At 41.1% G+C, this 13617-nt stretch overlaps 1 protein-coding gene across 1 annotated transcript in view; it reads right to left on the bottom strand.

Moving 5' to 3' along the window:
• Positions 1-13617, bottom strand: part of FBN1 (fibrillin 1) — a 236126-nt gene that overhangs the window by 118986 nt on the left and 103523 nt on the right. Inside the window, exons 6-7 of the mRNA XM_006085996.3 lie at positions 8393-8590; positions 5010-5135 (exon numbers count right to left, since the gene is read on the bottom strand). Coding sequence (XP_006086058.1) covers positions 5010-5135; positions 8393-8590 — 324 coding nt within the window. The remainder of the gene's footprint in view (positions 1-5009; positions 5136-8392; positions 8591-13617) is intronic.

Here is a 13617-nt window from a genome sequence, read left to right as displayed (position 1 = left end):
AGAATGAGCTGACATGTGCTGGGTGCTGGGCATTGTCTAAACGCTTTATGTGTGTCAACTCCTCTAATTATCCCTGTAATTCTGGTGCCCAGGAGGCCTCCAGAGAACTGGCATGAGTAATGCCCAAAATAAGAGCGAAGAGGTTCATTCATAAAGTGATGTTAAACCCAAGTCTCCACTGCCAGGGGCTGGGGAGAGGGAGGAACAGAGTTTCCACTTAATGTGAACACCCTCCAAGGTCAGCAGGATAGAAAACTCACTGTAGTGCGAACCTCCCTAATTTTCACACAGATCAAGACAGAACTCCCAGGCCATACTGCTCAATGTGAGAAAGCTTCAATGGCTCTGAGTCCCCTTCAGTGCCCTCTCCTCAGTGACACAGCCCTTTCCTCCATGTGTCTAGGGCCTTTCTACTTCCCTGCACCCCCTCGCTTCCTCGGTCCTGTTGCTTCCCAGGGACAGAAGCAAGAGTTCTGATTTCATGACCAGGCTGTGAGGAGGTCTCGAGAGGAAAAGGCTAAATAAATAAAGCATTTGTGTCAGAATCACTCATACTCTGAAATTCATTCATGCGAATTTATTATTTCTCCAGGCTCTTATCACTGTGTTTACCTCCTACCAGGGACCCCGGGTAGGAGAGTCTGGGAACAGTGGCTTTCTCAGTTTCTGCAAGTCTATCTTTTCAGGGGCCCAGTGAGCAGTGAGGGTTGGCTGGGAAGAGGTTCTTCTGTGCTTGGGACACTTCCCCTGTCCCCCTGTGGCAGGCGAGAGAGGCAGAGCTGCTGGGGAGTAGCTATCCCTTGGGAGATGCCTGTGCCATGGTTGCCTTCTCTCTATGGACCTGAGAAGGGACACAAATGATGGGTCCTTTTCCTCTGGATTTGCTGCCCGGATCTTTGTTTTTGGTCTTCCTTCCCTTCCCTCTCTCTCTCCCTGGGCATTCTTCCTGTCCCTCAGCCACTTCCCTATCCTGGGGCTCCTCTAGCAGAGGGAAGAAAGGAGGGGGCAACTGGAATGGAGGTTGGTCCAGGTATCATTGGGACACTCAGCTATTCAGCAGCTCCATCCAGGATCATGGACATCTACCCTGAGTGAGAAACAGGGAAAACCAGTTAACCTGATCTGGACCATCTAGAATCTAGATTCTAGATTATTCACTAGGAAGATATAAAACTAAAAATTGTGGCAGTTGTTTAAAAGCAACATGTGACACTACTAATTATGAATGTCACCAAGCTGGTGAGATGAATTTTGCTTTATTACACACACAAAATCCGGTGAAAAATGTGTGACTAAAAAGTAAACAGGCTGATTCTTCAAGTCACATGGAAAAAACCATCAGCCACGCTACTTGATAGTCACACTAGGTATGCCAGCACGCATGGTTTCTTATTCACCCAGCACCGGCAGCCTGATCACAAAGGAACAATAGTGAGAAATTCGGCGATGAGGTCTGGATGGCAGGACTGGAAAGAACCCAGATACCATCTTGTTCAACCTCCTCATTTGAAAACTGAAGTAACTCAGAGCTGGTAATTGACTTGTCCAAGATCCCACGGAAGATGAGGGACATTACCTGGACTGGGGCCAGGACTACTCTATTCCCAGGGCTCTTACATCTCTACCACAGAGATTTTGTTCAGCAACGGTACAGGGAGCCAGTGACCTTGAACAGTGAGGGCCAAGAGCCTGTAAGCAGCTGCAGAAGATGGAGCCCTTTCTATGTCTATGTGTTGAGTAACTCAGGAATTCTTGATGCCTGAGCTATAAGAATCCCTAAAGCAAGTAGCCATCAGATAAATATGCCATTATTTCAGAAAGGGAAGTCCTAGGTTTTTGGCTCACATAGTAGGGAGTGTACACACTTAAGAACTACATTTTTAAAAAGCCCTTTGTGCCGAAACCAGTTTGGCTCAGTGGATAGAGCGTCGGCCTGCAGACTGAAAGGTCCCAGGTTCGATTCCGGTCAAGGGCATGTACCTGGGTTGCGGACACATCCCCAGTGGGAGATGTGCAGGAGGCAGCTGAACGATGTTTCTAACTCTCTATCCCTCTCCCTTCCTCTCTGTAAGAAATCAATAAAATATATAAAAAAATAAAAATAAAAATAAAAAGCCCTTTTCGTCGTGCAGCACTATTATAATTGCTAAAGGCTGGGCTGGTGATAATCTAAATCCCAAAATATTAGTGGTTCATAAGGAATCCAAGGGACTTCTTCCAGAAATAAAACTTAATCCTTTAATTACACTTTATTTCTTAATCCCACAATAGCCTATGCAAATAGGGCTTGGTTTCCAAAAAGAAAATGCTCGTGTCCTTTTATTTTTTTTAATTCTTTATTAGTTAAGGTATTACAAATGTGTCCTTATCCCCCCCCATTAACCCTCATCCTTCCCCCACCCCCACTCGCTTGTGTCCTTTTAGTGTGCACACTCCAGTCATCGAAAAATCCCAGCGAAGGAGGGCATGGGCTGTGTCTGTCTTTCTCCATTCACAGGATGACTCTCAATCTTCTTCTCCCATTTATGAAAATTTAATAATTATTATTTAATCACTTCAGTTTGTTCATTTACACATCAAATGCACCTAAATTGTACATGACTTTCAAATGCACCTAAATTGTACATGACTTTTTTTTTAAGTTTTGAGAAAAGGGGAATATTTTAAGAAAGGAGAATTCTCCCAGAGGAAGATCTTCTGGAAAGCTGTTTCACCATCACAAAGAGAGTGAAGGTTAGCATCTTGTAAGTTTGCTAAAGCCAATTTTTGATTGACCTGGTGTGTGTTTTTAAATTACTGCGGGCTTCCAGTCAAGAGGAAGATACATTTAAAAAGCCACCAAAGTAATGACAATGATGCCAGAACAATTTCCACAAGGACACAGAATCCCATGTGGCCCGACCATCTTCTGGGGGCTCATAGATGGTCTCTTCAGCCTTTCAGCCACGTGGGCCAGAGGGTCTGGACTTCCTCCTATTGAGCATCTGGAGATCATCCTATGCCCAGAGCTATGCCCTCCCCATCGTGAGGCGCTGCAGCGGGAGAAGAGCGAAGATCCTGGCGGGGACCCAGCTCACCAAGCATCTGAGAGGGCTTTCTGATTACTTTCCTCAACCGGGGTAAGGAGGCAACCATCTCACAGCAGCCTCCAGGCCAGAGAACACGTAGTATAAACAGGGTCTCTTCCAATATCAATTTTGCAAAGAAAAATAAAAAGGAAGAGAAAAAACCCACTATCTGAATTTAATGTAACAGTAGATGGCAAAGAAAGAAAAAAAAGGTCTAGCCAAAAGTATTCTGTTTTTATCTTGCTACTGACTTCAATATGTAGCTTGGGGAATGGGGGTTAGGGTGGAATATTTGTGGAAAATGGTTAAGTAATTCTCAGACTGAATTTTTGGTCCATTAGATACACCACCATAATAGGTTTCTTAGCATTAATAAAAGGATTTTGAATCATTTTTCTTTCTGTCTGGATATTAAATCCGAGTGTCTTCTGTCTCGTTCACAACCACAGAAGGTGCTCAGTCCCAATTGATGCTAACTGATGGGTCTGGGTGAAAGATAAGGGACGTAGGAAAATGATTCTAGTTCAGACTGGAAGCAATAATAATTTCAGAAAACGAAACAGACTGTCCAAGTCCTACACCCCATATTCCCCTCTCTGAAAGCTGACTCTGTCTCTTGAAGATGAATATATTAACCTGAGACCGCCTGAGCCTGTAAGCCACAGCCCACTCTGATGTGGATTTTGCATGCGATAAATCTTAATAGTGTACTAATGTCATAAAAATGTATGTATGATACCTAAGAACATATACCATAATATTTTAAAATTTGCAAGTATAATTGTTAAAGTAGAGGTTGCCCTAGCTGGTTTGGCTCGATGGATGGAGCGTTGTCCTGCAGACTGAAGGGTCCCAGGTTCGATTCCGGTCAAAGGCACATGCCTGGGTTGTGGGCTTGATCCCCAGTGTGGGGCGTGCAGGAGGCAGCTAATCAATGATTCTCTCTCATCATTGATGTTTCTATTTCTCTCTCCCTCTCCATTCCTCTCTGAAATACACACACACACACACACACACACACACACACATATATATATATATATATATATTTATTTATTTATTTAAAGTAGAGGTAATGGTTTACATCTAGGAAAGAAGACAACATAAGTGCTAGAGTGTGAACCAAAAGATGAAAAATGTTTTCTCTGCTGATCAGAGATGTAGGCCTGAGAATGGTGGTACATTATTGTCAGATATTACATATAAGGTGCATGCACTCACCAAAGAAAAGAGAGTTCAATGCTGCCTACTTATTTCCTGGGTGTTTCCCTCTCATTTAAAAAAATAGTATTTATTACACTTAGAAGCCAGGCCTCAGTAGTGGTGAATATGAACATATTTTCTGTACACATTTTTTAGAAGTTCAATCTATAAACTAAATGCAAATAAATCAATCTACCTCAAGTTATTTTTGTTTGATTAACATAAAAAAGGTGTCCATTTAATAGGCAGAAAAGAAAATTCTAAACTTGACCTAACCCTAACCCTAACCCTACTTGTACTTGAAGAATAAATGAGTTCATAGGTCTCTTTAAAAAAAAATCAAATGTACGTTTTTACTAGGAAAACATTAGAAGATAAGGTATTCTAAATTATATGTAATGATCAAATTTAAATTTATATCTACAGAACTATGCAAAAACATGTGTCTTAAACATTGTAACCCAAATATTAGAAAAGGGGGGACATCTGTAGTAATGTCAACAACAGAAATAAAATTAAAATGTCATGTTTTAATATTTAATTTTGGGGTCTATAAAAGTGAAAAAAGCTGCCAGGCTTTTCAAAGGCGTATTATTCCTGGAGAGAATGTTATATTTACACATTCATAGGAATGACAAAGACAGAAGGAATTAGGAACAATTTACAAAAAAAACTTGCCACTGATTTGGATTTTACCTGCCCCTCCATTTTTGAACTGCAAAGCCTGATATTTCTTACCTTCACATTTTTGTGACACTTCATTAAATTTGTGTCCAGCAGGGCATTTGCACTCAAAAGATCCAACAGTATTGATGCAATTTCCTCCTTGACAGAGCCCAGGGATGGCCTGGCATTCATCCACATCTGTCAGATTTTAGGTCAGAGAGAGAAAAAGAGAGGAGAGAGAGAGAGAGATTAATTTATACAAAATTTACTAATTCATATAAAATATTCTTATAATGTTTTCTATATGAAGTTACAAGCATTCGTTATTTTTCCATCTTTCCTCATGTACAGAAGAATTTATACTAACTTTTGGGGGTTTGATCATGCATGCATGCAATGGTACAATGACAAAAACGGTTGACATTAAAAACTAGAGTTATTCAAGAAACCCTTAAAATCAAAATGTAACACAATCTATAGCAAAACTGTCTTTGAGTTGTATTGAATAATTCAGTTAAAACAGACTTCTCTTAAATAAGGTCACTCAGACTACACAAGAGAGCTAATGTTTTTATACAAATTCAATGTAACATGTTCACCTTGCATTCTGTAGAACTGTCTTGTGCAATAAAAATTAAAGAACACGGGAAGTTAGGTCAAGAAGTGAGAAATCCCAGATGAAGCACCTTGCTGGCAGAGTGGTGATGGGAGAGAACCTTTTAAAGTCAGGTCATGTCTGCCTCAGCTCAAAACTTCAATCCACATTAAGCCCCAGAAAATGCTACCTAACCCCTCTACTCTCTGACCTCATGTCCTAACCTCCTCCCTCTCACACTCCTCTCCATGCACACTGGCATCCTTGCCTGGCCTCAAATACACCAAGGATGCACCTGCCATGGGCTTTGTGGTGGTGGCCCCTCTGCCTGGACCATTTTTCCTCCACACAGTTGCCTGGCTCACACCGTCCCATCCATCAGGTCTCTGCTCCTAAGGCACTTCAGAAGCAGACCCCTCCCTGACCAGTCTAATAGCAACACCCAGGCCCCCATCAGTCACCACCCTTCTTAGTTACTTGGCTTATTTTTCTCCATAGGATGAATCACCAAGTGACCCAATACGTAGGTTTGCTTTGTTTTGATTTTATAAATTGATTATCTTCCATACAGCAGGTTCTTTGTTCATTTCGCTCACTGCTGTATCACAGGCACCCAAGGAAGAAACCTGTGGGTCCTACATGGAGCCTCAACTATGAACCTTCCAGGAACAAATGTAATCAATGAAGGCTCATGACATCCAGTTAGAAAGATGGTGAAAGTGCCATCTTTCTCCATGTACTCTTTCTCCATCTCTTCATCCGCAACATGCAAAAGTCTGGTTTAGTGAAGAACCCCAGGGAAGCAGTCTAACGCTTCTTCCTCTGCTTCGGGTATTTTCTTAGAAATCCAGAAGCCTGGTATCCTCTTTAGTTTCACTCTTCATTGTGTGAAGCAAGAGAGCGATGACCAGTTGTAAGACCTCTAAGCAACCTGAGTTCTTGAGAAAAGTTGGCACAAAGGAAAAGGGGCAACAAAGGAAAAACCATTTATTTTGGTGCAAAAGTGTTGCTTCCTGTTTTAGATGGAATGTCCTGGCCCACAAATTAATGACTGTATGTGAAATATAATTAAATTATGTTCTAGAGCTCACCTCAATTTTTTCTTAGGTCAGAATTTCCCAGTCACTTGGTAGGTTAAATATGTTTATTCAAATGTTATTTAAAATTAAGATTGTACATAGAAGCAAAATTATATAGTCTTGTTGATTGTGATTTTTGGCCAAGAGGAAATATAGATGAGGGCACTTCTCTACTGGCCATACATTCTAAAAATGAAGACCCAATAAGCTCCTTGATAAACCCTTTTGCCCACAGCCCCTTATATCTGGCCCAAGGACTCACAACACCAGCAAGGAGACAGAGTCCCAAGCTTATAGCAGAATCCCTCAGGGTGGAGATGAATAATTTCATTCACAACGTGGCAATACAACTACCATTTTGATTCCATGGCTTTTCACAAATTTTCTTATAAAATGCTTTTTTTCTTGGATGTTGAATAGCAGAGTCAGGGGGGGACAGAAAGAAAATGCTGGAAAAGTCCAGACTGTATTAAATGAATAGCAAAGCTAAAGAGCAGTAGCTCTTTCCTCTCCCTCTTCATTCTCTTTCCCCCAAAATATCTTAGCACCTCAGCCTCTGACTCATGGATGGGCAGCTGGGGCACTCAAATTCTGGCTCCCTGGTCAGTCAGTGAGTTCATGGGCATTAGCTGACCTCAGAACACCAAGGCCAAGAATTTCTTCAAAATTCACTGGGACTTTCTAAGGATGAGAAAAGCGAAAGGCACCAAAGAAAAGGGGAACTAAATTTACCCTATCTTATAAAATCACACAATCAACTGCTTTGTAATTCTTGGGTTTCTAAGTGACTTCTTGCTGTTTCTGACATTGAGAAGGAAAAATCCAAAGGAGTCGTATGTTGTACATAGAAGCCAGAAGCCAGCCTCAACAGTGTTTCTCAGGAGATGAATTTATGGAAGTCTCATTTAATGGAGACCCATAGGACTGTGTGATTAAGCTCAAGTTCTGTTTTATTGCATATTACCCTTAGAATTAACATATAGAACAAAACCAAACTAGTCTCTATTTGCCTCAGAAAAGCATACCCTGAATTTTCTGCAAATATTGCAACTTGCTAAAAAAGCACCGAAGATGTTTAAAGGAAACAGAGACAGCCTGGGAGTTTTCAGGCCCATCAGTTTAGTGCACGGCTGCCTCCGTTCACTTCCTCCTGTTTCCTGCCAGACATCCAGACAATAAAAGAATTTGTACAGCTGGAAGAACAGGAGTAAAAGCCAAAAACAGAGTAAGGGCTTCTAGGGGAGGCAGGAGGAGAAGCAAGCAGGCAACATCTGGGGATATTTAAAACTGTGAACCAAAGCCTAATTTATTTCTCACTTGTAAAGAAAAAAAAGCATAATGTAGCCCATAAAATGGAGAGAGATGCAACAGTAAAATGGAGAGAGATGCAATTTTCTTCAGGTCAACTGAGTACAACCTAGGAGACAGGGAAACTCCAACGATTTTATATGAAAGGGGAAAAAAATCAAGAAAAACAAACGACCTTGACCACAAATTTTGCTTTGTGTGCATCCACAGCATTGCTGTAATGCGCAGCACTGCTGGAACTAGAATCATAGCACCTCGGGGAAGCACCTCTGGGGTCCCAAGGAGAAACTGCTGGCAAGGAAAACCCAGGGAGAGCCACACTTCTAACGCCTAAGTTGGATGTCATGCCGTCAGCGAAATCGTGAAGTTATGTCTCTGACGCTGCTTTTCCATTCTCTCCAACGTTGTTGGAGAATGGCCCTCCAGAGCAAACAAGATGAATCCATTAATAACTCCACCAGCCTGGGGTTTACCTTGACAAGCTCCGGTGCGGATATTGGGAATGAAGCCGCGGCGGCAGGGGTGGGGCTGGGCAGGGCACATCTCGCAGGGGTGGCCCCAGGCTCGGCCCACGGTGGCGCAGCAGAGGGTTTTTGTGCAGACAATCCCGCTGAGCTGTCCCTGGCACATCTGGTTGCTGACCACAGTGAAGCACGGGCCTGTCCTGTAATCTGAAAATAAAGAAGAAGGAAGCCATGAAAGTCCAGAAAACCAGAACCATCCTGCAAAGGAACCTTGTGCCCCATCTCGCTTAACTCCAAATCACTGACCTCATACGATGCCTCGGGAAGTCCATTCTACCTCTGAACCCCATTTCCCTCTCCTACAAAATGGGGATAAACATATCAGTTCCTTCCCATTTAGAAGATGCTGTTGTGAGGATCAGACGAGCTAACAGATACTACACCTGAGATGTGCTATACAAATATAACATGATGACATTATTACATGTCCGTCCGCTCACTCAGGAAAACGTATCAGTGCCTACTAGGAATCAGCCCGATGTCTGATTAGATGCTTCCGTGATTAGGAGACAAGTCTTTGCCCTCACAGAGCTCACAGTCTATTATTATTCAGGCTGTGAAAACAAAGAATTTAATAACCTTCAGCGAGGCAACTCATGACCCCTTCTTCTTGGGAGTTCCTCAAACAAAGAAATAGTTACCTGTTTCTCCTGAACTGACTGTCTTATTTCAAATACAAAAACAAGTAAACAACCAAAAAAAGGTGTCTTTTTTTTATTTAGTCACGTTAAAGACATGAGGTATTGGATATAAAGAGTACGGACAATGGTCTGAAATCATTATAATCCCAGGGCAAAAGGAACATCTTAAAGCAAACAGAAATAAGCTAAGGAAGGTCACAGGAGAATTTCCAAGGAGTCTCAAGATCTGCCTTTTTCTTTTTTTTGTATAAGGGAGAAAGTCCATCTGGATTCAGCAACCAACAAGAAAGCAAGAAAGAGTAAGATATGGGGAACACAGAAGACCAAAGCCAGGCTGTCCTCTGTCTCCTGTGGGAGAAATTGGGACGATAATGTCCCCTTCTGCTCTACAATGGCCTCAACTGATAAGGGAGGCTGGGCTGTGGCAAGTCTCATGGGCTCCCATCCGCTACCCAACACTGAAAGATTCCTTGTGTCATTTTTGGAAGTACACAGATACAGATAGAGTGTTTCCTGAGAGTCTTGGGATGGACTAGATGACCTCAGTAAGTTCCTTTCCCCACTGAATTCTACGGTTTTATGAACATCCCTGTGTGTGCCAATGAAACCCCGGGTTATGTTTTCATTTTTTTCTTTCTTTCTCTAAGTAGCTCATGGAACAGAGACATGCAATTTATTAAGGACAAGTCTTCATGACAGTACTGCAAGACTAACCTTAGACCTTTGTTCCCCTCAAGTCTCTATATGCTCTGGCCCCGCCCATCTTTCCCAGCCCACCTTCTTGACACTTCCTCAGTTTGTCTTTTTACTTTGTTTATGTATATTTCACCCACCTGATTATTTTTTACTTTCATATAGTCAAATTCTAGGTATATTTTAATATTCTCCATAATGCCATATCTGTTGAAAATCTGCTATCTTCCTTCCTCGATACTGAATTCAAACAAGAATACAGAAATTAAATGCTTGAGCTGTTGAATAAAATCTCTGCCTTCATCTCATTCTGTCAGTAAAGAAAACGTCACTCAGCATCGCGGCAGTTTGCTCTTAGATGCAGGAACTACATGGGACAAAGGGCAATGCTAAAGTCATCTTTCTTTCTTTGGCTCAATCCTTCCACATATTACCTATAGTCATTCAATGAATACTTCTCTGATATATAGTGTTTCTTTTTCTACTTTAATATTTTATCATGTTTTTTTGATTCAAAAATAAGTATTTCAGACAATTAGCAAAAGCAGTAACATATAAATAAGACAATACTAAAAATCTAATTATTCACAGTTATTCCCATAGCCCTTACATGTAATTACACATAAAGAAACCCTTGATACCATATTGGTTATATTATCTGATATACATACTTTTACATGTGTGTATTTTTAATTGGCAGTCTGACATCCCCTGAGGGATGTAGTAGTACACGAAGCAGCAGGTGGCTGGGGAGGAGCCTGCATCTCTCTGCTTATCCCAGACCACTGCGCCTGCCACAACCACTCAGTAAGCTAGCTGAGTGATGCTCCCACTGTGGGAGTGCACTGATCTCCAGGGGGCAGCTCCTACATTGAGCATCTGCCCCCTGGTGGTCAGTGTGCATCATAGCGACCAGTCTACCAGTTGTTCGGTCATTCGGTCACTTTGGCTTTTATATTTATAGATAGTATTCCAAAATATGATTCTGATGGCATAATTTTCCAAGAAGTTACAGAATAATTTATTCAGTAATTTTGTTACTGTATGTCATTTAAATTGTTTCCAATTTTTCATTATTATACACAATATTCAGTGTATATTACTGATGAATTCCTTTAGCATGAAAAATGTTGTCTCATGCACAGCCATCAAGATTTTTATGACTATACAGATCTTAAATCTGAGGCTAGAAAGATCACAGCAACACAATCTTTTACTTAAAAAACAAATAAAACCTTCCACGTTAGGTAACAAGGAAGAAAATTTAGGTTTATTTCTTTTTTCCCCCTCTTAATGAATTGAGACAAGGGCAAATGCTTTAATCAAACAGATTCATGTTGGCATGCCAGTTCCAATCTTTAAAAAACATAATGAAACATGAAGTTTAATTAAAAACCCTCTCTTCAACACTGCTTGGATTTGTTTTCCCTCTTCATTTTGCCAAGACACCCTAAGGAATTATATATGCAAAGATTCGGGGTAGGTGCAAACACTGTGTTTTGTGAGTGACACTAACAAAATCAGGGCACAAAACAAAAACGCTAGGAAAATCTGATTCAGTCCTGTCTAACACTGGTTCATGACTTCAGACATGAATTCCTCATTGGAAGGCCTTCACAAAAAGAAAAATAACCCTTAAGACTTTTCCAGGGTCAACAACATCTTGCTCTCATTTCAATATGGAACACATGGAATAGAAACGGCCCTTGTTAATTCTGACAATATTCATTAGTCATCTCTAGAGCCCATAGGGAGCAATCTTTATTAAATATTCTGGATATTTGGCAAATAGTTTGAGTGTGTATAACAAAATTTATGGACTTAACACATTGCCACTCTAGATCCTTATCACTGTGGACAAAGACCCAGCTCATTTGCCAGTGCAGATTAGTAAGCGGACATCAATGTATTTATAGAGCCATATTTTCAATAAAAATGGCTGATTGCAGAGAGAGAGGCATAATCTGGATGAAACAGAGTTGGCGCTAAAAATCTCTTGGAAGGTCAATGCTGTATCAACGTGGTTTTCAAATGCCATTCCGATTTGGCAGCATGTGCTTTTTGTCCCATACTTCATTTAAATTGCCAAAGCTATGCTGCATTTAGTACAATACTCCAACCACAGGGGGAAAAAATCTGCCCACACTTCCAATTCCTTCCTAATAATCCAATTATGTACAATTATTCCCATAGCACTTACATGATAACAGGCTAAATTTACATACTCTTTTTATTTTTTTCAGAAAGTCCCAGATAGACAGGGAATGTGCCTTATTCAAAGCTTGGTAATGTCTGACTCATTCCTTCAATGTAAATCATTATTCCTAATGCAACTAAAATATAGTACTAAAAAGACTGGCTGTTTGCAAATTGCTCTACAATCACTTCCATATAAGACCTCCATGAACTAGGGCAACAGGCCAAGCCTTTCCAAAATTAAAATGCAATTTTACTTGTTTTTAACTGGCTTACCCTAGTATAGCTAGTTCATGGGAAATTCTGCCTCTAAATGTTCCCATTCTGAGTGGTTAGGCTCAAGGATTGTTCCCCGGTCCCAACAGATTTGGCCTCAGTGCTTGAGATCGAACCAACGTGTGTCCGCCTCGACCCTCAGCTCCTTCCTCAGCTCCTTCCCCTCTGTAGCTCAGAATGCTGTGACATACAGCATTATGTCACCTTCATTTGTATTCAGACTTCACTCTGAAGCAAATGCATCATTCACAAAGCATATTCTGTGGTCCAATGAATTCTTGTCACTCCTGCCCAGTCACGAAACCACAAACTGCAGGGAAGGCACAAGGATATAATTATGGGCACTAGGCTCCAATTATTTTAAATCCTTTTCATAAAAATTACAAACGAAAGGATGCGATATCAATTTATTCATGACAGAGAGGGTCACCGCCATGCTTCTTTCTTCCAGGTAGGTTGCCCTGGGGCTCACTGGTTTGCCTAAGTTCCTGGTATATGGAATTTTAATACATCCTTCCCAGGAAAGAGTTCAGAGAACTGTTAGTCTGAAGAAAATTAAGGCAAAGAAGTTCCATGATCATAATCAGTCTCATAACTGCTGTTTCTTCTTACTCCAATCATTCTTAACCTTAGGACATAACCAATCCCCTGGGAGGCTCTGCAAAATACTGATGCCTGGGCCTCCCCCATGGAATCCGACACAGTAGATGTGGCACTGGGAAAGGGCATCCATATTTTGCATAAGTCCCCAAAGTGATTTTGCCTTCTAGGGCTCTCAGTTGAATGTGTCTATTTCTTTTTTAAACTTTATTGAGAAGAGCTTATGTTCCATTGTTAATTGGAGGTGTTTGCAAGGTAGCTGGCTGCTTACCTAAAAGTCTAACCCTAGAAATGTGATTCTAACCCTGGAATCACCGACACTCAACACAACCTAGTATCTTCCAAGCAGGACCACCCTTCTAATCACGGCAAAATAGTGTTTATTTCCTTAGTGTTGACTGATTTTGAGACACTTTATTATGTTCTTTATTAATTATACTCTTCACAAGCTCACTAACCAAACAACAAACCAAAATTTAAGAAGGCTAACACACACTACTCCATTGTCCTAATAGTCAACTGAATTCACAGTGTTAGAAAGCACATTTATATACATGGCATCACTCCACTACCATAAACCCCTACCTCCTGCTTCCCTGTCCAGTGCTGGAGCTACTACCTGGATGGGACTCCAGGGGCATTCTCCAACCAAGATCCTAACCGAATGATCAAACTTAGATCCACAGGTCCTGATTTGATGAAATATACGTAAAATATTAAGCATTATCTATGAAGTTTACTGGTATACCCAATATAGTCAAACCTTAA

The sequence above is a fragment of the Myotis lucifugus genome, unplaced genomic scaffold (assembly GCF_000147115.1).
Source record: "Myotis lucifugus unplaced genomic scaffold, Myoluc2.0 scaffold_23, whole genome shotgun sequence".
NCBI classification, from domain to species: Eukaryota; Metazoa; Chordata; class Mammalia; order Chiroptera; family Vespertilionidae; genus Myotis; species Myotis lucifugus.
The sequence above is the reverse complement of the archived record's forward strand: the minus strand, read 5'-3'. Positions and strand labels throughout refer to the sequence as shown.